This window comes from Benincasa hispida, chromosome 3 (genome assembly GCF_009727055.1).
Source record: "Benincasa hispida cultivar B227 chromosome 3, ASM972705v1, whole genome shotgun sequence".
Lineage (NCBI taxonomy): Eukaryota > Viridiplantae > Streptophyta > Magnoliopsida > Cucurbitales > Cucurbitaceae > Benincasa > Benincasa hispida.
Window position 1 is genome coordinate 16,961,243 of NC_052351.1, and position 26,226 is coordinate 16,987,468.

At 33.6% G+C, this 26,226-nt stretch overlaps 2 protein-coding genes across 2 annotated transcripts; both read right to left on the reverse strand.

Annotated features, from left to right (window-relative positions):
• Positions 1–3,357: 3,357 nt before the first annotated feature.
• Positions 3,358–9,372, reverse strand: LOC120074000. The gene is made up of 13 exons (XM_039026960.1): positions 9,067–9,372; positions 8,693–8,851; positions 8,213–8,464; positions 7,969–8,088; positions 7,660–7,740; positions 7,304–7,399; positions 7,033–7,128; positions 6,755–6,808; positions 6,470–6,673; positions 5,807–5,932; positions 5,474–5,539; positions 4,655–4,951; positions 3,358–4,181 (listed from the first exon to the last, which is right to left on the reverse strand). Exons 1-13 carry the CDS (start codon positions 9,127–9,129, stop codon positions 3,708–3,710), a joined length of 2,088 nt encoding a protein of 695 aa, XP_038882888.1. The 5' UTR covers positions 9,130–9,372; the 3' UTR covers positions 3,358–3,707.
• Positions 9,373–23,424: 14,052 nt separating this feature from the next.
• On the reverse strand, positions 23,425–25,858 carry LOC120074041 (purple acid phosphatase 5). The gene is made up of 8 exons (XM_039027021.1): positions 25,545–25,858; positions 25,251–25,457; positions 25,058–25,169; positions 24,739–24,965; positions 24,520–24,658; positions 24,205–24,425; positions 23,994–24,115; positions 23,425–23,796 (listed from the first exon to the last, which is right to left on the reverse strand). Exons 1-8 carry the CDS (start codon positions 25,704–25,706, stop codon positions 23,607–23,609), a joined length of 1,380 nt encoding a protein of 459 aa, XP_038882949.1. The 5' UTR covers positions 25,707–25,858; the 3' UTR covers positions 23,425–23,606.
• Between the last annotated feature and the right edge of the window lie 368 nt (positions 25,859–26,226).

A 26,226-nucleotide genomic window follows, 5' to 3' on the forward strand; every position in this document is an offset into this window, starting at 1 on the left:
CTATTAATATAATATTTCCTTCTTTCTTACTTCTTCAAGATAAATATATATAGTTTCAAATATTACAATATTATCATTCATTTTCATTAACATTTGTATTATAGTTTGTTGATTATAATAATCTTTGTTTGAGGTAGTCTTGGTTACAATTAAGGACAGAAGATGATTCTATACAAAATAGCAAACATGGTAAACACTGGTTTTATTGTAGCAAAGTATAACTTTTTATAATTAGGAATTTTCAACTATCATAATGAAAGACACAAATATTAAATGCAAGATAAGTTGGGAGCTTAAACGCCTGGCCCTCGATAGTTTTGAACTAAATATTTTACGTAAAACAGCGTGATGATATAAAACTTTTGGTGATATCCTTAATTAATGAGTGAAATATATTTATTGATACGTTGATATATCTATAAAGCAAAGGGTTCAACATCATATTAAAAATCAATCAATATCTTTAATATGTTTTATAAAATAGATAAAACATAACACATTATCATCTATTAATCTCAATGTATGAATATCAATACTAATAAAAAAAGATCTATAACTAATTAGTTTGGAAGTAGGAATAATTCAATTATTAATTTAAATACTATTTATGGATAAAAAACTCATTGGTAATGATATATCTGCATACTTGAAATTTCAAATATGATGACCTCTAACTTTGAATTTGTTTCCAAAGAATCCTTCCTTGGCACTTCAGCGTCTTTGTCTCATTTATTTGGTTTTAGTTTTGTTATTAACATTTTTAAAGTTACAATAAAAGAGAGAGTGTTAATAACATTTCTTATCAACTACTTACAAGGTTGAGGATATATGAAGTTAGAAACGTTATGAAAATTAATTAAAAAATAATAATAAATAAGCCATATCAAAGGCATTTGGTATAATTTAGCCAAAAATAAACTCTATTAGCCTATGATATATATAAAAACACGAAACTTAAAATAAGGTCAAGTGTGCTAAATGTAGTCAAATTTTATATAAACTTGATATATAAATTTAAGTCCTACTAAATGATATGAATAATATGCATCACATGATGGAGATCATGAAAATCAATTTGTTCGTTCTCATCTTGGTTAATTAGATTTGCATATGACATTTTTTAATATCAAGTGAAAATGAATGTTGATTAATTTATGGGGCCACTCTATAGTATGAAATTTTGTATATAGGGCGGTGGAAGGATAAAATGCTAAAATTGTCGATCTTTGATCTTCATTTAACATTTTCTTCTTTCTTAGAACTAAAGTTTGTCTTCAACCGATCATTTCTCACTCCCAAAATATTGCTTTCCTTTCAACTTTTGTTCTTTCTTTCAACTCTAGTTTTGAATATATCTCAAGGTATCTTACTATAATCTCTCTTATGTGTGAGTTAATTAATGATTGGAGCAACTTTTCATGAAACTCCAATTTTGAGTTTATTGTGGAGACTTTTCATATTAAATGTTGGAATGTGTTAAATCTGTTTGCTGACGTTTCAAACAACCAAGTATAGGGATTTGATCAGCGAGCCGGGGTTTGGAGGCAGCATGCCTTGTTGGGAGTTCAGGGGCAACGCCCCTAAATTCTATTCAGAATTTTTATTTAGTATATTAACTTATTTGTAGTTATTTACGATTATGATTTATTATATATATATATATTATATATATATATATATATATATATATAATATATTTGAAAGTAGAGTAAGTTTTTACACAAAATGTAGGTACTATATAATATTAGGTATAAACAAACAAATTTGAAAAAGTGAAAAAGTTTGGTGACACACAAACAAGTGTTTCTTTTTGTTCCCTTTGTATGGTAGGGCTCTAAAGTAAAACCCCTACTTCCATTATATTCTTGATCTTCAATATAAAAAGTTGGAAAAGAAAGTTTCAAAAATCAAGATTTTTTTCTTCTTCTTTAGTATGATAACAACGAGAAAAGGAATGACAATCATGAAAGATGATTTTTGAGAATTTAAAATTGGTTAGGAAAGACGTATTCACATATACATATATATACACATGCATATGCATATGACGTACCTTAAATAACTAATATATATACACACTAACGCAATACTTTAAAAGTACACACACAACTAAAACTAATAACACATACTCTTGAAGTTTCAAAACAAATCTTTGTATGAACTAAGATATCCTCATTATTGTTAAATTAAAGAAGCCAAAAAACACTATCTAGAGCATGCTCACGCTTACGCGTGGGCCACAGGTCGCACATAAGCCACCAGGTCGCACGACAGGAGAACACCCAACATAAAGATGCACACTCCTCCATGTGAAATATTCATCTTCATTGGAGCTTTTTGGTAGTAGTCGTGACCAACAGCCGTGGATACACTTCTTGATAATGGAATCCGCGGACAACCAATGAGGGGGATGGCCATAATAAGGTTTACAAGTCGTTTTCCGATGTAATTGAAGGCAAAGAGGGAAGATTTCGGAGACTCTGCTTGGCAAACGGGTCGATTATTCAGGACGTTCTGTGATTGTTGTAGGTCCCTTTTCAATAAATCACTACTCATATTTTCATAATTCAAAAAAAAAAAAAGGAAAAGAAAAGAAGAGACAAGAATAAAAGGACTAAGAGAAATAGGCAGCCAAAATATTTTCACTGAATTTTTGTCCACGAAGCACACCAAACAGTTTCATTTTTTATTTCCGAGAAAAGAAAAAAAAGAGCTCGAGTTCTCTGCTTAAGTCATCAAACATTCTGTTTCCCTAACTTGAAAAAGAAAAAGGAAAAAAGAAAAGGTTATAACATTTTATTCTGTTTCTTTTTTTTTTTAAAAAAAAAATATATATATATATATATAACTCTCACACTCACTCACAATAATATGTTAATCCTTGTCTTTTTACAACAGAGTGGATAATTTTCTCAAACGGCTAAAAGCAACACACCATATTTAAAGTGTTTGCAAAAATTGATATGGTGAATAATTTTGTGTAATCTATTTAGTATTACTTTCAACGTTATTTTGTTGTGTAGGGAATGGGATACATCCACGATCCACCTATCTATCCAATACATATATATAAAGAAAAAGATATTTTTCTGACCTTTTCTAGATTCACTTTTGAGATGGGAGTGCCCATTACACTTCAATTAGTTCCAAACACTTTTCATGACTTTTAAAAAGATAACGTACAAATAAATTATAATGAATGATGGAGGGATAAATTTTAGAACTGCCATCCGTCTGCCATCCGTCTCAATAAGAGAGTCCCACCTCTAATTATGCATTCATTTGGTACGCATCTTTCGTAATAGATTTATATAAAATAAGCATAATCAGATTTAAAAAGAATTGTAAACGGAACAATGAAAGTTAATCCCAGCCCTTTTGAACTATTCCTGCGAACAAAGCTAGAGTTCAACTAAATTATGACATTTGGTTGATGACACTAATATGTATAGTATTTTGATCGGGCTAAGAAACAACCAAATTGCAATACTACAATGTTCTAATTACTAATAATGTTGGAGGCGGGGGAGAAGGAATCTACAACCAAACTAAGGTACAAAAAGATTCAGGTTGAAAAGCTTTTGATGGGTTTACATTCTACTCTCCTGTATAAATTACATCTCAAAGTATACGAAAATGATTCAATCATATTGATCCTCCGTTAGTATCTTAACCCAAAAACGTATCATTTGATCGATTCTTACTTCTTACCGACCGGCTGAAGGCCTTGGTTTTCCCTTTATAGAATTCAAGTGTTGGGTAACAAATATGACTCCCATTACAAGTATGAGGCATCCGACCAGCGTGCTGAAAAAGAGAGCCCCCGGTTGCCGGGTCTGGACAAACCCATACACGCCGGTAGAGGTCACAAGGATAATATCTGTAAGACCATCGTTTGAGAAGTCCTCGGGGATGAGGGCATGGGTTGGAGAGGCGGGAAGATCAATTGACGCTTGTACACTTCCTCCTGGAGATATGACTACGGCTTCTTGTTCTCCTGCAGCAAGGACCATTTCCCGACTGTCGCCCACTCGTAAGGAGATAGCCTTGAGTGTGGGAATCACGGTGCCAGCATCCATCATCCCGGATGGTGATGGAAGATTTGACCAAGTAGCACCTGTTGAGATCTGCCACTGCCAATCGGCACCATGACCATGCAATCCGGGTGAATAGGATGTTACCTGCAGCAAACAATTCATCAAGTCATCAAAAAAGAAATGAAGCCGCATGGTTGAGGGAACAAAGGTACGAGGTAAAAATCGCAGATATCCACGTTAAGAAAATAAGTTACTTTGAGAGCACAAACACGGTACCAAATGATACAAGCAATGCATTCAAGGCGATTTAGTTTTATGTTTACATTTCACTGACTTGTTTGAAACTTATTGGGGAGGTTTACATCCGTGACGTCTAATTCTTGATTAAACAAAATAGAAACCTCTGTTAACCTATGGGATGAACGGGTAATGAAGAAGCAAGGCACACAATTCACAGGGAGTGTTCAAATATATTTGTAATTTACATTTATGCTATGTCAAACAACATATATAATGGAAAGAAAATGAGAATGAAAATCAGAGCGCATTGAAATAAAAAAACATACAATAAGTTAATCACAACAAATGGGTGCAAATAGATGCCAATTTGCCAATACCTCTCCCCGGTTAGTCAAGAAAACAACATCCCCATGGCTTCCCTTGCGATGCCTGTGACCATCTTTTCTAGGGATAAGAATGGGAGTTGCAACCTCTAAAGATGCCATGTCTGGAGTACGGCCAAATCTTGAAAGTTCTCCGTGTTGAAAGAAGTTGAAAGGGGAATAATGGCATATGGAAGCATTAAAGAGTTGTTCCCGTACAGGTACCCCAGAGGTTGCAACAGCCCAACAAGGTTGTATAACTTCCATTGATCCACTAACCACAGTGCGCTCGGCACCATTTCCTCCAACAGCCTGAATATTCAATAAGTTGAAATTTTTTCTCAAATTGAAATAAATTTACTAAATGTAGAAAACATAAACTCCACAAAGTAAATGCCACACAACTTCAAAAGTGGTATTCCAATTCTGTACAAAATATATGGATCCAGTTTCTTTGTTGCTCATGAAGCACTTGAAAAATTGAATGTCCACTAAACGGTTACATTAACAGGATCTGAACCTTATGCAATTGGAACAAGCAAAAATCAGAAAGCAGGATAGACATGCACTCAATATCAGACGTGGAGATCAGGTAACAAAGTAAATTGACTCAGCTGAAGCAGGCATATCTACTTGTTCCCTCATCAAGAAAAGCCAATATAAATGAATATCCATTTCCCCTATGAAATCAGGAATACCAGAAGCATCTTAACATGAATAACAAAAATCCAAGAAAATTTATAACTGAACTGCACATATTGCAATAATTGAGGAACCAAGTATGTCACCTCATAGCCACGAAAAGATTAATATGTGAATAAAACTCATATGCACCTGAACGTGATCAAGGACTCCATCTCCATTAATATCAGCATGAAGACCACCTTCTTGAAGATGTAGCTGGCAAAATCAATAATGATTTTCAAAGACAGCAAAAGTGGTTTGCATAGAGTAACTAAAAGTAGAATTTTCAATTTTCATGTACATGTTTATAAACGAAAAGATGAAAAGAGTGGATAAGCCAAAAAAATGCTTTTGACAAAATCCTTCAGAAAGCGAATAACATAAAGGATTCTCTCTCGCTGCAACCAATAAATATCCTTTTCAGGGATGAAATTCAAAAACCCATTACATATTCAAGAAATCTAGCAGTTAATGGATTCATACCTTGCAAATAGTGCGGCCAGATGCTAAATGCAGAGCTTCTATCCCTTCTTTTTGATGAGCCACAACAACATTAGGAAGCCACCAAAGCTTGGTATAGTTAGTTATGGTTGGAACATATGGAAGAGGCTGCATCAAATAAATTAACAGGTTATGAAAAAAAATAATAAATACCTAAGGTGAGGAACAGTTTTATCTTGCTAACACGAGCCTATCTTAGCGGTTTAAGTTATATAGATTTGGGTTCAAATCTCCATCCCTCACATTTGTTATACTAAAAAAAAGGAACAGTTTTAGCCCAAAAGTTATTTCCTTTAGGAGGAAAAAAAAACCCTTGAGCAAGGAAAAAAAGGATCAGGAACCTGAAAGTGTCATTCAAATGCACAGCTTGTTGCCTAGAGGAACTACGATTTTGAGCTGCACTGAAAGTTAAAGCTTTTTTAAAGGCAATTTCTGTCAAGTAGATAATTCCGAATTTTAGAAATAATGCAGCTGGGAGAAAAATGAAAATATTGTAACAAAGCCAACACGTCAGATTCCACAGAATTAAACATCAGCAACTCAAGAGGCATATTACTGGCAAAACACAATTTCCAGAACCCCATCTTCGTTAGAAATTCAAGAATTTAGACATCATAATGCAATGAAGACACAAATGGAGTGTACCTTCTTAGTTTTTCCTGAACCAGCAATGTTTGCAGCAGTACCGATAATTTTGGGAATCCTTTTACTTGAGTCCTTCCCTGGAGGATGGTTTTCCTCAGGCTTATGAAAAGGATAATTAATTGATCTTCCAGATGTTTTCTTCAGTGCTTTCCTTTTATGTCGCCTGAAGTGCGCCAACTCTAATACGGTGTCTTCTCTCCTGTCCTGTTTGAATGATCAACACATTATAAAATTAATCAAATATTTATCAGAAAAATGAGAATGAAAAAGTACATGTAACTTTACCCAGTGATGTGGCATAACTCCAAGGATTGACTCTCTAAATTCCCTGCACTCAAACTGCAATTTGCAATGTTTCAGGATGAATCTTACTAGTATGTATTTTTTTAGTTGGAGAAAACATCTAAAAACTTGCATAACCAGAGAAAGTTCCAACTACAGCCACTTTTTGCTTCTTGGCAGGGTAAAAACTTGTGACCAGAGCTCATTAAATATCAGCTTAGATGTTAAAATTTAATGAAATTAATCGAAGCTGGTACAAGAATCAGTAAAAGGCATCATACCTCCCCAGGATGTCGAGCATTCAGAGAATGAACATCAAGCTTGTAGTTATGTTGTGGAATTAACTGAGATGCATCTGAAGAATGTGCCTCAATGTTCTGAAACATGAAGACAAAATAATTACTAAGAAGTCAATGGCATCTACAGAGAATAATTAATTGCAGTTTCTCGGCAAAAAGGAATGACTAATTTCTGATGAGGTAACCATGTCCAGTGAATAAGTTCACAAAAAATAATATGAAAGAGCATGAAAGGGAGTATAGGTTGAACCACCTCATTCTTTCTGCTCCATCGCAGCACACCAGATCGACCAGCAAATGCGTAAAATGCAAAATGGCGTAAATCTACTGTCCCAGAGTTCTCAGAAGCCTACATAGAATGCAATTACTCATCATTAACCGTCTTCTGCTAACATTTATCATTTTATTGTAACAGAAAATTTACGATCTATCAGCTACAGCTAAAGTTGTTACATTGAGGAGTCGGACCAGAGAGTTAAGTAACCAAGTTTCCAAAGTTCAGAAGATAGATAAATCTCATCCCCAAAACAACATAAAAACACAAAAGAGCTGATTCTTTTCAAGGGTCCAGTTCTCGTGATAATTTTTTAAACACGCACACTGTCATACCTCCTTTTCAGTAGCACTTCTTCTATGCTGCTCAGCGTTCTTTTCAGCAATTCCAATTTCTTCAAAGGGGTCCATAAAAATCTATATGGAAGTAATTTAGTAAAGCATGTTGATCACATAATGATAAATACTCAATAAAAACTGCATCAGGAATTGGTTTACTTTAGCTAATCATTAACTATATGATTGAAACAATGTCAAGTTTCCTGATATTGACCGTGGAGGGAGCAATCTGGCAACGATTCCAGCTAGTATAAGGAGTGAATAAATATCATGCATCTCAAGTAACAAAAATGCAATAACAATTACATGTGACTGCATTTCCATTCTCCCACCAACGATAACCAATCCTGAATCACCATGCTTTAGGGTATAATTGCTTATAGAGATAGCAATCTCTCTGTGGTGAGCATTATGTGGAAAATCCTCCTGTCAAATGGTGCCAAGAACTAGGCTATTAGTAAACAAGATGATCCAAGCAGAATGATAGAAAACGAAAATACAGGATAAATTCATAAAGGACACTGAACATTGCAGATACACCAAAACAAACCTGCAGATTTGCTTCCCATAACTTATTGAGGTTGTGATCAAAACACATCACAGACCAACCGGATGTAACAACAACAAGAACTTGAGTCACTGGTTGCCCCTGTCTGGGATGCCGATCAATAACTCCAGTAGCCATGGCTACAGGACGTCGACCAGATGAAATGCGTACTTTAGCAGGCAACAAAGAGACCTCTGTCAATACACGTGCATGACTAAAGCCCTCATCCACTCGCCTACTGTGGGGTTCCACGACCTGAGACGACCATTCAAAGTTCATAAAACCAATCTAAATAGCCGATTGTTTAGCAAAACGCCTAAGGAGCCAGCAAAAATGTTCTTCAAATCAAACAATCATACATTACATTAAGAAAGGAACAAATTTAACATTGCAGCAGGCCAAATTAATCGACCCAATGATTCCATAAGAAAACACGCGGGATTGGATAAAACAAATCGAATGTGGTATGGGACTTCAGATTACCAAAATTTTAGCATCATGCGTTGCTACAAGAACCTCCTTCTTTCCATCACCATTAAGATCAGCGACGACAGGTGGCGGGAGACGATCTCCCTCATACTTGATAGGGTACTCATCAGTTAAATGCATCCACGCCTCCCTAAACGAGAAATCGCCCTCGTGCTGAAATTCAGGTGAAACACGGCAATCGGTAACTCTTGTACAAAATTCAAAAGGGAAATGCAAAGTTGCAACACAGTAATGTCCAAACAGCAATAAGTTTCCAAATCAAGGAACGCCAATTGATTAAGTAAGAATAAGTTCTGAACAACCATGTTCTTCGAGAATTAAGAGCAATGAGTATAAATTAGAAAACAAAGAAGACAAAAATCGGAAACCTGGAGGGAGAAAAAAATAGCGAAGGCTGAGAGCATAAGAATTGCTAAATCTCGCTTCCTCATATTGTTCGATTCTCTTTGACCTTCAGCTCCGGTATGTTCAATCAGCAGATTCACAGTTGTTGACAGAAAATATGGCTTCAAGGTTGTCAAGGTTAAGCGTTTAGATTCATTTCTTGCACTCAGGCAATCAGAGTAATAATTGCCTTGAACATTTCACCAAATTGCAGTGGAGGAGAACGCCTTCAACACGAGACGCGACGGAGAAGACGCTGGGTTGCAGCAGTTCGATACTGCCGCTGCGGACAGCGGTTTAATAGTCTATGATTTGATACTTTTCCCGATATTTAATAATTGGGCTTGTCTTACAACCGGCCCAAATGTTCGAGCTGGGCTTTACCGACAATCTAGCTGGGCCGATTCTTCCCCTAAATGGTGATAGGTATGGGTTGGGTTGGATTTCATTGGTTAAGGATAACAAGTGAGTATCGGGAAATTTTCACTTTTTATCTCTTGGAGGGTAACAAATATCTTAATCAATTAATCAATTAAGCTACGCATTTTTCAGGTGAAAAAAATACTTAATACAAAAATTGTATAGATGGAAGATTGAGCTCCATTACACCAAAAAAAAACTATCTAATCATAGCATTAGAAACATGTCTTTAAAATGGTACTTTATGTATACCAAATTAATCATATTTTCTAGTTTAATGAATCACGGGCCTTTTGATCAAGATTAACGAACCTAATCAATATTACTATGCTCGCTTTGATACTTAAAGGTAAAATTTTGAATGTTTGACATTTAAAATATACGTCAAATATTTTAATGGATTGAACTATACTACAATTTAACCTATTTTATCAATTTGTTTGATTCTATTAAAAAACACACACACAAAATAGGTATTAATTCATTTTAGGAACACACATACAAATGATGAGAAATCTACGATAATTGAATAATGATAAAAATAATAGATAGATAAAGTTTATAAATATAAACATTTTCGTCAAGTTACTAATAGTCCGTTTGGATTAACTTAGAAAAAAATATTTTTTAAGATGTCATTGTCATTTAAACACTTTTGAATATAACAAACTATTTAAAATAAAAATACATGTGATTGGCAACTCTTTCTCAAAAGTATTTTTATTACAAGTTTGTTTGGTTTATTATATACTAAAAGTGTTTTTATTAATATCAAATTACAATAAATGATGATTATAAAATCCTAAGAATTAATAATTTAAATAATGATTGTCGGAGTTAGTGGAGTTGATTGTTGAAGGTTGCAATGACGATGGTAGTTGTTGGTGTTGATGATCAGAGTTGGCAGGTGACAGTGGAGGAAGGTGGCTGGCAGTAGTTGTCCTTGGAGATGGCTGTTGAATTTGGCCTGTAGCGGTGGTGGTTGGGGTTGGCCAAATGGGTGGAAGTAGCCACAACAACATAGTAGAAGTGATGTAGATAACTTTTAGGCCATTTTGATAATTTTAAGAATTATATAAATTTGAGAAAGATTCAACATTACACCCTGAATAATAAATTTTTTACTAAAAGATGATTTCAAATGTTTATCTTGAACCAAACTTATTTTATAAACATATTTTTTTCAAAATTTATATTGAGTGGTTGCTAAACACTTGAATATTATCCAAAAGCACTTATTTTTTAAGTTACACTTAAAAAGGTGTACCAAACGTGTTCTAAAATTGCCCAAGTAAAATTGGGGCATGCTTTTTGTTGGAGATGATGCCCTAAACTCTCGTGTCTTGTAGTTTGTAAACACATTTTTTGAAAAAAACACTTGTGATGTATAATATATGATATTTTCTTCACTTATTGTCTATGAACATTGGATGTTTTATTTGCTTTACCACAAACCAATAAACTAAGATCCCTGGTTGTCGTTTGTAACTAAAGCATGTATGTGAAGACATACAGGTGGATCATGTCTTAGTGATAACCAAAATGGTCTGTAGTATATTGATATAGAAGGAAAACCTTATCATGGTAACACGATGGATGTGGCCCACTTTGTAGAATAGTTACAAGTGTTGTAACTTACTATAGATGGTATGATCCTGATCATTCATGTGGAGACATGTGAGCGAGGGCGTCCTGTACAAAGAGTTTGTATAAGATTGGACCATGAAGTGTTTTAATCTCATTATATAATGTCGTTCATGACAGAGACTTCACTTCACTAGGATGACCATAGGTAACATGACTTTAATCCTGAGTGAGTTGGGAACTCCTGCCTTTGAGGGTGATCATTTGATTTGCATGGGTGCGAGTGACCAGATCACCGACTCAAACCTACCACTTTGGGGATTCGTCTAATTTGGAAGCTGGAAACTCAGCTACACAAGATGGAATTCACTCCTTCCCCGAAGCAGGGATAAGTAGATAAATTGCTCCCTTAAAGACTGATTCTGGGGCTTGAACGATGTGGCGCCACACACCTTCTCATGGCCCGAGAGGTATCCACACATAATAAGACTATGTTGTATTGTTCATTAGAGGGATCAGTGGTACTTAAGGAGTTAGATGTAACTATAGGGGAAAAATGGTAAATTGGCCCAATTGTACTTACGAGCATTTATGAAAGGTTATTGTATTGTTGATTGGTTATATCCGATGGACACAGAAATATATCTGTGGTGAGAAGAATGCAGCTGTCGATCTTTAGTGGAATGTTTGGCAGTTAACGGATGGTAGATTTCATAGCTAAAAAGTTTAGTAAGCTATTCACGTACAATTAGAGTTTCGAGTCATAGGTGCATAAGGTCCCCTTGGTAACTCAATGGATTCAAGTTAAGAATCAGTTTTTGAGTCAATTTGAAGTGTTCAAATTGACAAGAGGGAGTTCGATTATATATGATATGATTGAACTGGTTAATTATATATGATATGATTGACATTATGTATGAGATACATTATTTGGAGAAAAATAGATATAAATATGATTTATATCTAGTGGAGGAGAAAAGACTATGGTTCATATGTTGCATTTGATGTGATATTAAACAATATAATATGATTATATTTATTATCTATTTTTTGGACAATTATAGGAATTGTGTCGGTTTTTTCTCCGTAACCGTGTGATAGTGGGAGGTTTCATTTAGTTTTCATAACTAAAGAATAAAATGAAAATCGTTTTCATTTTGCAAAGATATCAGTCATTCGCTTACGTTTGGTGTATACTGCTTATGCATAGTAAACCGTGAGCCTACACGATAGCTCAACGTTTCTACACGATTGTATACACGCGCATAGCTTACTAAACGATCACATAGGATTTGCTAAACGATCGTCTAGCTTTTTCCTAAACGATCGCGTGTCCGAGCGTTTACCAAAGGATCGTCTATACAATCGAGATCCATTTACTAAATGATTATGTACCATTTTCTAAACGATCAAGCATCGTCTATACGATAGACATCAGCCTTCTCCCACTTTCTTGGTCGTGGTATACGATCTTCTCTTCCTCCTTCCCTCTACCAAACCCAACAGAGCCCACACCTCCTGAATTCTCACACTGAGAATACCGAGGATTCTAAGTGGTGGTGTCCTTCCCGTTGTTGTGTTTGTATGGAGGCCATTCGTGGGTAGACGATCGGATTTTGTAGATGGTTGCCTTGGACTTTCCCAGCGAGAGCGAGAGGAGCATTCCTTAGAGGAGATTGAGTTTTGGTGAAGAAGAGTTCTTCAATTGGTATGTTTCTTGTTCTCTTTATCGTTTAAGTTTCATAGCATGCCGGTAATTTGTTGTATATTGCGTAACTAGTTTGTTAGATTGTGAATGCGTTAATTCTGTCACGATGAGTTTGGAACGATCTCACTTCTGCTCAAAGGTACTCTTTGATAAGAGTTCCTTCACTTTTAACTTTATAATAAGTGTTTTTTTTTTAATTAATGTATTAGATATGAGCTACTAGATTTCTTGTTGTGATTTGTTCGTGCTTAGATCTTGCATGCATTTATAGTCGTTGCAGGCTCTTTGTGGGTTTGATCTCCAACTCGCTTGTCTTGGTGTAGTCTCGCTTTTTTAGTTGACCTACATGAAATTAATGCGGGAATGTATAATTCGATTAAGCACAAAAAATTAAGATCAACCCTATCATTTGGAAATTAATTATTTTCTCCTTGGATTTATTGAACAAGACTATTTATAATTTTAAAATAATTAACACACTTTAACACTAAAGATGAAAAAATAGTATGTAGTAAAAATCGAGATTAAAAATACAAATCCTGAATCCTAGAATCAAATTGAAACAAAACTCAAATCTCAAGGATAAAATGGTAATATTTTGAAATTTTGGGACTAAATTGAAACCAAACTCAAAAGACTAAAGCACCGTTTGATAACTATTTTATTTTTGGTTTTTGGTGTTTGAAAATTAAGCATATCTCATCTCATTTTCTTATAATGATTTGCATCTTTCTTAAGTACAAAAGTTGAATTCTTACCCAAATTAAAAAAAAAAACAAAAACTAGATTTTTTTAGTTTTCAAAATTTAACTTGTTTTTTAAAACATTGGTAAAAAAAGTAGATAACAAAGTAATAAATTTAGATGTGGAATAGAGGTTTATAGGCTTAATTTTAAAAACTAAAAGTAAAAAGCAAAATAGTTACCAAACAAAATCTAAATTAGTAACATTTTAGAATCTAGGAACCAAATGAAAATTAAACCTAAAATTTAAGGGAAAAAAGTATCCACCAATCAAAATGAAAATATGAAAGGACAACGATGTTTGTGTAAGTTATACTTTACTCACCAACTATTGGGGAAAATGGAATATATGAATTGAATACACTAGCAAACTGATTATACCTCAACTAGAAACAATTGTATAGTATTCAAACTCAAACTTAAGCCATATTATATACCGAGGCTTAGATATGAAAATAACCAAAGACTTGAAATAATCTAAAAACCTTTGAAGATTCCAAAACGTAGTCGAGACACGCTTTTAATAAGCGTTGTCTTGAAGAAAATTATTCGCTCTGCATGGGCTGCAAGCTAACTGAAGGAACTGTGAAGTTCCGTAGCGGAAGCAGGGATCATCCAATTTTATAATTGTCACATAATACAAAATTATGGAACAAAAATATGCATTAATTCAGAAGATTTACAACATGCATTAAGAGGAAAAAGGGACAAGAATACATACCCTTGAAGACAAAAAATTTCTTCACGAATCCTCTTCCAGTCACGATCCAACGAATGTAAAAAGAAAGAAGCACCACCACAAGTGAGACCTTCGTATTCTCTTTTGGGTAGAGAATTTCTCAGGAGCTAGTATGTAGGCTCTGAGATTTTAGAAGAGGGAGAAAGTTTGAGAGAGAAGGAAAATTTTCAGGAAATAGACCAAAGAATTTCACACACCTCTCCTCTGTGAAGAAGAATATGGAACAAAATAGTTCTACGTAAAAAACCACTCCCAACTCACACGTCTGATTGAGAAAATTAAGGGGACGGAGTTAATTTTAAAATTTAAATTTAAAATACATTTAGATTATATATATATATAATAACTAATTTATTATATGTATATATAACTATATGTTACATCAAGTGTAATACATAACCTATAGTTTTTATACTGTATTAAATACAATATAACCTATAGTTTTTATACTGTATTAAATACAATATAACCTTTCACAAATTGCTCATAAGTATAGTTGGGCCAAAATTACCATTTTGCCCCTATAGTTACATTTAACTCTTTAAGTACCAGATCCCTCTAATGAACAATAAGTCATAATCCAACCATGGCCAAACCCCTCTCGGACCAAGAGAGAATGTGACAATACATTGTTCGAGCTCTAGAATCAGCTCTTAAGGGAGCAATTTATTTACTTACCCAGACGTTAGGGAAGAAGTGAATTCCATCTTGTGTAGTTGTGTTCCGAGCTCCCTAATTAGATGAATCTTCAAAATGGTAAACTTATTGAGTCAGCTATTTAAAAACTCTCACCCATACAAATCAAAGGACCACCTTCATAGATAGAAATTCACAACTCACTCAAGATTTAGGACGTGTCACCTATGGTCATCCTGGTGAAATGTAAGTCTCTATTATGAACAGTGTTATATAATGAGACTATTCATTTCGTGGTCCGATTTTATACAAACTCCTTTGTATAGAATGCCCCCGCTATATGTCTTTACATGATTGATCAGGATCAAATCATTTGTAGCATTTTACAACAATTGTAACATCTACAAAGTGGGTCGTATTCATAGTGTCACTAAGATAAGGTACACAAGCTTATACATCTACCACAGTCAATTTTGGTTATCACTTAAACATGATCCACCTGTATGTCTCTACATACATGTTTAAGCTATAGAAGATAACATTGGATGTTAGTTTATTGATTTATGGGTTAATGCTACTAAATACCATATAAAACATCACATATTTTATTAAATAAATAAAATGTTTGTACATTACAATTACAAACTACAGAACCCACGAGATTTAGGACATCAACCACAACACAGACTACAACGATCGTCTCGACAGGATACGAAGACTAACTCCGATAAAACTGCAACCTCGAACTACTCGGATCTGACATAATTCTTGGACACTTGCTCTCAATTCAACTCAAAAAAAAAAAAAAAAAAAAAGAAAGAAAGAAAGAAAGAAATGAGAGAACTCTTCACTTTGAAATGACATGCTTCAATGAAGAACCAAGTTGCTATTTATAGACTGTTGGAACCGAATGTCGATCGTTGTACCATGGATAAAGCCATTGCCTTGAAAACAAGATCGATACGACTTCGGTGCTAAATCGCCAAACCAGTTTCTCCCTAAGGTTAACACAAGTCTTGATCTTTGACGTGCATTCTTCGAAGAACGAGTTGAAATTCATGAAAAATTGCTCAGAAAATAGTAGATCTAGAGAGGAAAACATGAGGAAGAAGAAAATGTGAAAGCCTCTTTGTCTCTTTTTTAAAAAACTAAGAACCAAATTGAAGAATTAAACTGTTTTACAAGATATATGAAACGATCATTTAGCACCTGGACTTCAGCAACAAATTTAAGCAGAAGCTGAAAAATTTGGAACAACAACTCGACCTTCTTCGCTTGTTTCTTCAATTATATCTCAATTTCAACTCTAATGACTCCAAATAAATTAAAAACTTTTGCTAACACATAAATTCTCATCAAACAAGAGCCAATTATAAATTTAATTGAGAAATTAAAGAGAATTAAAATGCCAAAATAGAGAAAACCATACCAGTGCATCAGTTTCATATATCTCATGAAAAAACATCCACCTTGCTAAAATTAGACCGAATTGAAAGCTTAAAAGATGCTCTTATACCAATTGAAAGAGTTAAATAACATGCAGCAGAAGTATCAAGGATTCATAAACATTTTAATTTACTAATTTTGACAAAAACTAAAGCATGCTCTTCTTAAAAAGTGGGTTTTCAGAACATACCTTTGATGAATTCTCCAAGAAAACGTCTGTTCAGCTGGTGTCTTCACTTGATATTAATGTGAACTACCTCAAAGCCTTCCTTACTATGATATTGGAGCTTTAGGCGGAGTTGTGGGACTCAAGAACGACTTGAAGATGTAAAGAAATGAGAAAAGCTCACAGCAGCCCGACGGAAGAAAACAGTTTCTTCTTCAGAAAATTTTCTCTTAAAATTTTGTGTTCCACCTTCTCTAACAACTCCAATCTTCTTTATATATAATATATGAACATGCAAAGAGATGGAGTACATGGCTTGCAGCTCATGCTTGGAGAATCAAAGTAGAGAAGATAATGGTTTTTGTGTGAGCATAAAGATAATAGTAATGGAGAAAACTCATTTTCCATTTTATGCAACCATGAAAAACATTTTTCCATTTTCTTTTAAAACAAAAAATGATTTTAAATCATTTTAATTCAAAACTTGATTTTCTTAAATTAATTTAATATCAAATATTAAATTAAATTTTGCACAATAATCATCTTTATATATTTAAATCATATTTAAATATTTATTCTCTTGTTCCGTTTAATTTGAACGTTTCAAATTAATTTCTCAAGCTACTCTAAAGCTTATTCATTTACGAGCTAGTATGGAGACCTCACGGATCTACAAATCATGGGCTCCAACGATTCGAGGTTAATCAGGTAAACTCATTAGCCCGATCTAACCCCCATTCGTTAACTAATGGGACACTCCACTATAGCCCATAGTTGAACTCTCCTCACTGTAGATATATTATGTCCACTTAATAACCATAATCAGTAAGTCGATCCTTCACAGGTTGTTTGTAATCACAGCTAGGTCAAAAATACCATTTTACCCATATGACTACATCTTGTTCCTTAAGTTCCTATTGATCCTCTAATGAACAATTCTAATTCATAATCTCTATGAATCAAATTCTTTCTCTATCATGAGAAGGCGGGCCCCGATTGTTCAAGACTTGGAATCAGTACTTAATAGAACAACCTATCTTCTAACTCTAAATAGGGTAGGAGTGAATTCCATCTTGCAAGGCTATGTCCCCAACTATTCATCCGGTCTTATCCCCAAAATGGTAAGCTTATTGAGCAGTGTTGTTGGACTACTCTCACCATTTGCAGATCAAAGGATAATCCCGAACAAACAGAAGTTCATAGCTAGCTCAGGATTAAGATCGAGTTAACCTAGGTTATATAATAAATGAAATAATTAGTTTTAACAGTAAACGATCGTTATAAAGAAAAGTGACTATTTTTGTGGTCTAGTCTATATGCAAACTCATTGCATAGGATGTCTCCACTCTCATGTCTCAACATGAACGATTTGTGGATCACATTGTTTGTAGCAACTTACAACTTCTTGTAACAACTACAGAATGGGTCGCATCCAATAGTGTTACCAGGATGAGATACCCAATTTCATCCATATACTTATTAGACCATTTAGGCTATATACTGTCAACTTGATCCTGTTTATGTTACTACATAAAGTTACAGCATTCAGACTATAGCCAAGGATGCGTTTATTGGATTTTCATAATGAGATGCAAAATCAACAAGTCATTGTTATTGATAAAATATAATGTTTAACACGAACTACGAGTTCTAGGACATTCCCAACAATTTTCTATTTTCAAAATCCTAGCATGCTCAATAAAGACTTTCAGTAAATTGAAATTATATATATGTACACCTGCGTACCCCTTATCTTATCTAACCAATGTAGGACTTTGGCCGTATTCCCAACAATCCTCCTTTCGAACAAAGGACCAACTAAGCCTCCCTTGAAGTAGCCATCCATTTTTGTAACTCTTATCTAGGCTAACTCCTTTTCACCAGAACATACTGCCTATCCCATATAGTTCAACCATGGATCACACCACAATACATTTGAGGTTCCAATACATCTTTGTTCGACACTAAGGATTATATCAACATGAGTAAACCAGGGCATGACTTTGATACCACTTATTAGGGACAACAAATCTCTAAATATCTTCACATTAGTATGATATTTTGTCTACTTTTGGCATAAGCCCTCGTGGCTTTGTTTTTGGGTTCGACTCCAAAAAGTCTCATACCAATGGAGATAGTTGTTCTCACTTATATATATATGAAAAGTCCTTACAAAATATCACATATTTTATAACTTAGACAATATCTTAAATTACCATCAATGTCTACAAGTTTCCTAAATAATAAATTTTGCATATTGTCATACTATCAACAAGCTATGTGACAATCAACATAACAGTATAGAATAATACTCAATTAAAAGTATGATGGCAGACATACTTTTCTATTTCATGGAATTAATGGGCAAACATAATATATGAGAATTCATGACATTAATCATATATTAACTTTGTCAAACATAACACGTGGAATATTATTTCATCCATGCTAACATGATAATTACTTACTCAAAATTGATCAAAATAACATCCCATTAACAATAATCAATAATAATATTATTATTTCTTATCGCACTTGTCATGAACAATTTGTTACTCATGAAATATTCAAATATATATTGAATATCATGGTTAAATATAACAATTAAATAAATACCAAATGTAAAAATTTAATTTATGGAATAAATTGATAAATTACATGAGCTAGCCACGTCAACACATGTCACATCAACCATCATCGAATCAATCAAGAGTAAATTCAACCAAAAATATCAACAAATAAATTGCAGTCTAACAAATCAACAATCAACACCTCAATTAATATAATGATCCATAATTTCTTGCCAAATTTATGAAATTTTTATAAATCTCAACTGAATTTTATTTAGTGTATATGTAAATATAGAAGATTTGTATCACTAACCTCATGCTTAGGTTTCTATTACAAATTTGGCAACCAAAACCATATTCAATTGATATGATTTGATCTTCATATAAAAAGTTTTAGAGAGAACATGCAATGCATGACTCAAGGAAAATGGATTATTAATGTGAATCTTCTATAATCTCATTCTCTTGACATCCAAATTTCCTTCAATAACTAATCAACATTTTCTATTTTCCATATCATCCTAGTTTCAATGCAATGGCCTAACACTATTGGAACAATGATAGCCTTTTATATTCTTGAGTATGTATCTTGATTTTTATATGACTTAATTACACATCCACTATTTACACCTATTCATGTGGAAACTCATGATATTATTTTCAAAATCTCACATTTCAACAAAATTTTATGCCAAATCATAAATTATTCTAACACTAGAGGCAACCAAGTTGAAGAGTTCATCAACTCCATCAATCAGGGGAAAAAAACATCCAGACATTATGGACAAAAGGTATAGGGTATAAACATTAACAAACAACAACATCATCAACAATCTCAATTGGAGTTTCATCAAATGCCGTCAAATCCTCTATAAACCCCTATGCGAAGGCCTCCACCACAAGATTCTTGATTATGGGGAGTATTGAAGATGGGGCATCATTCCAAAATGTGATGTTACTACCATAATCCAACGAATACGGATCTTACCTCATTGGTCTCTCGTGCCATCTTTCATTATTATTGAGGAGGACCTTTTTGGATTTGATCAACATTTAGAACAGAATGGAAACTATTTTGCTTTCAAATTGTTGGAACCAAATGTTGATCGTTATGCTGTAGATAAACTCACTGCCTTGAAAGCAAGATCGGCGCGACCTCAATGCTAAATAGCCAAAGCTGGTTCTCCCCAAGTTAACACAACTCTCGCTTTTTGACATGCACTCATCGGAGAATGGGTTGGAATTGATGAAAATTTGCTCAGAAAATAGTAAATCTAGAGAAAAAAATGAGAAAGAAGAAAAGGCAAAATCTTCTTCTCCTTTTTCAAAAACTAAGAACCCCTTTTAAAGGAAAAATAATTGAAGAATAAAGACCTTTTTAGAATTAATTGAAGAATTAAATAAAAACCGTTTTACAAGTTATTGTAGAATGAATTTTACACTAATTAATTCAATTAATTCTTGGCATTAATTTAAATAAATGATTACAAAATGGTTAAAAACTTCTTTTTTCTTTTGCCATGGGCGAAAAGCCCAAAGTCATTTCTAACATACGCTAACAATTTAGTAACTTTCAACAATATAATATAAAATCAAATAAATAAAAAATTGAATAATTTGTCAATTTTAACTCAATTAAGTTGTTACTTGACAAAAATTAAAGATAACTCATTCAAATTGAAGATACTACTAATTTAACTTTCATACATGTTAAATTTGTATATGAAACATCATTTTAATTTGAAGTTTCAATCCAATTTGAAAGTTTCTCAACAATGAATTTAATCTACACAATTAAATTCAATTTTATGTTTCAATATTTAATTATTTCACTTTCTTTAACTATATATATATATATATATCTATCTAACATAGGGGTGAGCATGACATACCAAAAAACTGACCCAAACAACCCAAACCGGCCGAAATCAAGTCGGGCGAGCGGTAATTAGTGAAGTTCGGTTGGAGTCGGTTAGGCATTATTTGAACCGACTTCCACGTCGGTCGCCCAAGATGGCAGGTCGGGTCTCGACCGACCCGACCGATATATGTTACTTCTTTTTTTTTTTTTTTAAATCATATCACTTCACGCGTGCCTTGCCTGGGGTTTCTACTTTTTGTTTCTATCTAAAAATGAAGCCACAACCGTTGATTGAAGTTCCATTGCCATTTTTTTTTCCTGTTTCTATTCCTGGTTTCTGTTTCTATCATACTAGAAATTTACTATCTATAAGCGTTATAATGATTTATAACTAATTATAACTTTTACCTAATAGTACTAACTACTTAGTACTAACAACTAAGTGGTAAAATGTAAATAATTAAATATAGCATTTTTCTAAGTCTAACTTAGACTATTGAAAATTTATAAAACTCTCTTAGACTATCTAAGTATTTAAAAACAAAATTTAAAAATCCAAAACCAACCAAACTGACCGATCGATCGGCCGACGTGTTTTTTGTTTAGATGATGGTCGGACCGATTTGACAAGGTATAGAACTGATTATGCTTGGTTCGATGTCAATTTGATCAAAAAATCGATCCCGATCGATCGATGATCACCTTAATCTAAAACCAACAATCTCTTTCATAAGTGTAATGTTGTTCCTGAACACAGGTAATGTTGTTTCCAAACAAAATTATATTTAAAATAAAATAAATAATCTTTCAAAAAAAAATATTGATAAACAGTTTAAAATTTTATGGAGGTTAGAATGCGAATATATACTATCGATGGAGCCATGCTATTTATAAATATTCAATTTCAAACTATTTTTTTTTTTTTAACTTTTAATTTTAAAAGTTGAGTGTTCACATGTGCTAAAATTGAACCATAAAACTTGCATAATTGTAAAGTTCGAGAGTTCAATTTTTTTTTTTTTTATCATTTATAGGCCCGATTAGAGATATTCACAGGACGGGGCAGGGCCAGGGATCCCATCCCCGGGGAATTCGCGGAGATCGGATTCCCCATGGGGAATTTTTTTCCTTTTTTTTTTTTAAAAAAAAACCAATTAATTTAAATCACTAATTTGAACAAATTTTAATTAAATAATTAACTTTATCACTAAATTATTTATTATAGTTAGTTTTATATGACAATTTAAATTTAAAAATAAATTACTCAAATTTTGACCTAAAAAAGTTAATTAATTTTAGTAGAAAGAAATAAATATAAATTAAATTATTCACATATATAATCTAAATTTAAACATTCAATTTAAATATATTCATTATCTTTTCCAATAAATAATCAAATTTGTAATTTAAATGTAATATTTATATAATAATAATAATAATAATAATAATAATAATAATAATGTAACATTAGATAACTATATTAAATAAATATGTAGAAGAAGAATGCATTCCCATCCCTGTTGGGATTTTTTTCCCCACTCCCTCTCCCATTCCCCCGATTTCTATAATTAGAAGTTTAGAGGCCCAATTTTTTCAATTGAAAGTTTGGTTCAATTGCAACTATCATCATACTTCAAGGGTGATTTTTGTAATTTACTATTTTTTAGAAGATTCAAACCAATTCTATTGAAACCATATTTTGTCAATTAATTTATATTTATTTGATTGATGAGTTTATTAGCCTATAATTAAAATTAATTGATTCTTACTTACACGCTACTTATAATTTTACCATGGAAGCACAGAGCTTATTCTAATTTACTTAGTGGTTATTAAAATCAATTTATCTATTAGTCTTTGCTATTGAAATCTCTATTTCTACAATTCAAAAGTAGACTTAACGCCTTAATTAGGGGTAAACATCATGTTTTCAATTTTTTTTTTTTAAAAAAAGTCAAACATCATTCATTTATAATGGATTTAATTCCCATATCATAAATATTTTGATTTACTTTTTATGTTAGGGCGAGAGTGACATCTATCTTTGTGGATCTCACTCCCATCTAAAAAATAATTAAAATATTTCAAAAAAAATAAAAAATAAAAAGACTTTGTCTTTGTCAAATTATGACATGATTAGACAAATATCTGGATGCACTTCAGTATTTAATAACCAACCACAAATCTAGTTAAAATATATTATGTTAACAGAATTAGTACAAATTATAGAATTTTGACAAGTTAAGTTACGATCAGAAATGACATGTTTATTCATTATATTTATTGAATGGTTATAGATTAGAGATTCTTTATATCTGTATAATAGAAACGCAACTTGTAGTTATTCTGCTATTTTCTCCCATCCACAATTTGTTCCTTTGGCCGGAGAGTGGACTTCGACTTGAAAATGTCCACTACACACAAGCTTCAACCATTGGTTTTTTTTTCACGAAAAGGGAACATGTAGAATAAGTACAACCCATAGTTAATTTTTATTCACTTTTGTGGGCAACAGGAATGAAGATATTAAATTAGCAGACCATTAAAAAAAAAAAAAAAAAAAAAGTAGAAATTGAAAGGCACTACCATTGGCCTACAGAACGCGAAAAGGAAATATTTGTTTTGAATGGGTTAGACTACTCAAAAGCTAGCTATTGAGAACTCTCATCTTCGGGGTAAAAATATCTGTTATATATCCAAAGCGATTCTGCAGCAACAGGCTCATTGTCATGGTTGCGGTGCCATGTATAATATGCATGAGTTCGATTCTTTATTTCAAGCACTGCATGTCCGAAGCTTGCCTCCCTAAATGCCGAGTAACTTGGTTGTGGTTCTGTGAATCTGCATAAACCAAACCCATTACACCTTTACATTATTATATTCTAAACATATATCATACCTAGCCTAGCCCCCACACAATCTCTAAAAAGCAGAGGCTCAAAAAAGATATTTTTTTTCTATTTTTTATTTCATCCCTTTTTCTGATTTCAAGTTTAATCTAACAAAAATCAAAGATATGATGATACTCAGTTACTCACTGGTTAGCCAGGCCTTCAATATTGCCGCCATCGCCAATTGTTATGTAGATTGGCGCATTAATGTCTCTAATTGGAGTGCTTAATCGATTTGTAATATTGTATCTCACGTTGGACACTCGCTCCTATCACAAGAAAAAACAAACAATCAATATTTTATCAAATCCCCATCTCAAAAGCTTGTCAAAATAAGTCATGGAAGAAGCTCAAATACCGAACGCTCATAAGCATGGACATGGCCAGAAAGAACAAGATCCACTTTGTTCTGAACAAACCAGGGTTCAAACATGACCCTCATGCTCTCCCCTTCCATATAATGGTACTCGTAACTATTATACCAAGGAGAATGAAGCATAACAATCAACCATGGTGTCTCCTCTCTCTTCACCTTCGTAAATTCCTTTTGTAGCCACTCATATTGTGGAGTATATGTTCCTGAAAGAACAACGAAGCTTCCTTTCTGAGCTCTTTTTTCCCCTTTTTTTACAGTAATTGAATACCCAAATCACAATAATTAAACATTACATACCATAAGCAGAATAAGAAGAAAGGACTATAATGTAGGCAGAAGCACGCTTGATGGAATACCAGAGCGGCGATGTGCTTTGAGCTGATTTGTAAGGGACGTGATACCGATGCGTAAAAGGCTTAAACGGGGTGTTTTCTCCCTGAAACAATAAAAGAAGATTAGCTTCAAAATTTAAGTATAAATAGAAGATATATTGTTCTTGTTCTGTTCTGTTCTTACAATTTCTGGAGCAAAATCCAACTCGTGGTTACCGGCGGTCCAAATCCACGGCTGATATGCAGTGCTCTTCTCGACAAATCGACCCCAGGTATCCCACTTCCTGTTATCGTGAAACGGATGATTGTCAGCGTAAGAAAGATCTCCGACGTACAGCACCGCTTGTCCCTTCGAATTTGAATAATAGTGCTCAAACGTTTGATTCGAATCATAAGTCTGTCCAAGATCGCCTACGGAGGTAATGCAATTACTAAAAGCTGGTTTATCAAAACAAAGAATAGGATCGAATCATGTGCGAGGAAGAAAGCGATCAAACAGTTACCAATGATGCCGAATGTGTATGGAACATCAGGACCGACGGCGGGAGGCGTTGTGAAAAAAAACCGACGCGTTGCATCGCCACTCTCAATCTCATAAAAGTATTTGGTGTCGTACTGCAATGCAATTTTTCAGGAACAAACTGGATAAAGAAAAAGGGAATAGGGTTTAACGAACAGAGCAAGGAGAGAACGAACCTCAAGATCCTTAATGGTGGCGTGGTGGATGAATCCCGAAGTGTAATTATAATATTTATAAGTGGTGATTCTCGACTGTACTTTGTGGTCGTGCTTCTCGTCGCTATTCGCGGCCCAATATCTGACAACATTAGGTTTAGGCGACAATGGCGTCACCCAAGAAATTATAACGCCTCTGCCATGGCGATCTCCCTGTGTTATATGGACCTGCAAATTCACGGAAACAATAAAAGACCATGTCGAAAAATGATTGTCGCTGAAAATCTTGGATATCAGGATTTCGATGGGCGAGACCTGTTCCGGTGCGTTGTGACCGGCGGGTGAGGGGAAAGCTTCGGCGGGCATATCGACGGAGGCTTCAAGTTTCCTCATGAATCTACTGGTAATACCTCCATTGCAGAGATTGACGAGAGAGAGCAATAGAAGCGGAGCTATGAACCGCGAAATGGCAGCCATGGCAGGGGATTCGAGGAGGGGAAGTTGAAGAATGAAGGGTGGGTTTTTGAATTTTGAGAGGCAGATGCAATAATTACTTCAAGATAACTTGGTTGTTGAATTCTGTACGCCAGAAAATCAATAATAATAATAATAGTAAATAAATAAATAACTTGTTTGCAGTCCGTAAATGCCGGTGGACGGATGGTTTTATATACGTGATACGTAGGAATATTCGTTTTCTGTTTGGATACCAATTCATCAAAATTCAAATAAAGAAATCCAGCGAGTAATTTTCATCTTTAAGTTGGATTAAATATTTAATTTTCTTCCAATCTTTTTAAGCCTTTTTGGTATTATATAACCAAATCCATTCTAAGTTTCTTTCTTTCTTTCTTTTTTTTTTTTTAAGAAAAAACCCATCTGTTTTTACGTTAAATTTATATATATATATATTTATAGTCTTGGATTGATGAGTTGTCGTTCATGAGTCAAGTTTAAAATTTATGGATAAATATATCTACTTGAACTAAAATATGAT

Excerpts from the sequence above, each read along its gene's own strand:
- LOC120074000 (XM_039026960.1), bottom strand. The coding sequence starts at position 9,129 with ATGAGGAAGCGAGATTTAGCAATTCTTATGCTCTCAGCCTTCGCTATT. Across the intron at positions 7,741-7,968 it reads GAATGGAAATGCAGTCACAT|ATTTTTATGGACCCCTTTGA; the intron begins GTAATTGTTATT and ends ACTTCCATATAG. Across the intron at positions 6,674-6,754 it reads GAGTTATGCCACATCACTGG|GACAGGAGAGAAGACACCGT; the intron begins GTAAAGTTACAT and ends TCATTCAAACAG.
- LOC120074041 (XM_039027021.1), bottom strand. The coding sequence starts at position 25,706 with ATGGCTGCCATTTCGCGGTTCATAGCTCCGCTTCTATTGCTCTCTCTC. Across the intron at positions 25,458-25,544 it reads GTCACAACGCACCGGAACAG|GTCCATATAACACAGGGAGA; the intron begins GTCTCGCCCATC and ends GTGAATTTGCAG. Across the intron at positions 23,797-23,993 it reads ATTGAAGGCCTGGCTAACCA|ATTCACAGAACCACAACCAA; the intron begins GTGAGTAACTGA and ends TGGTTTATGCAG.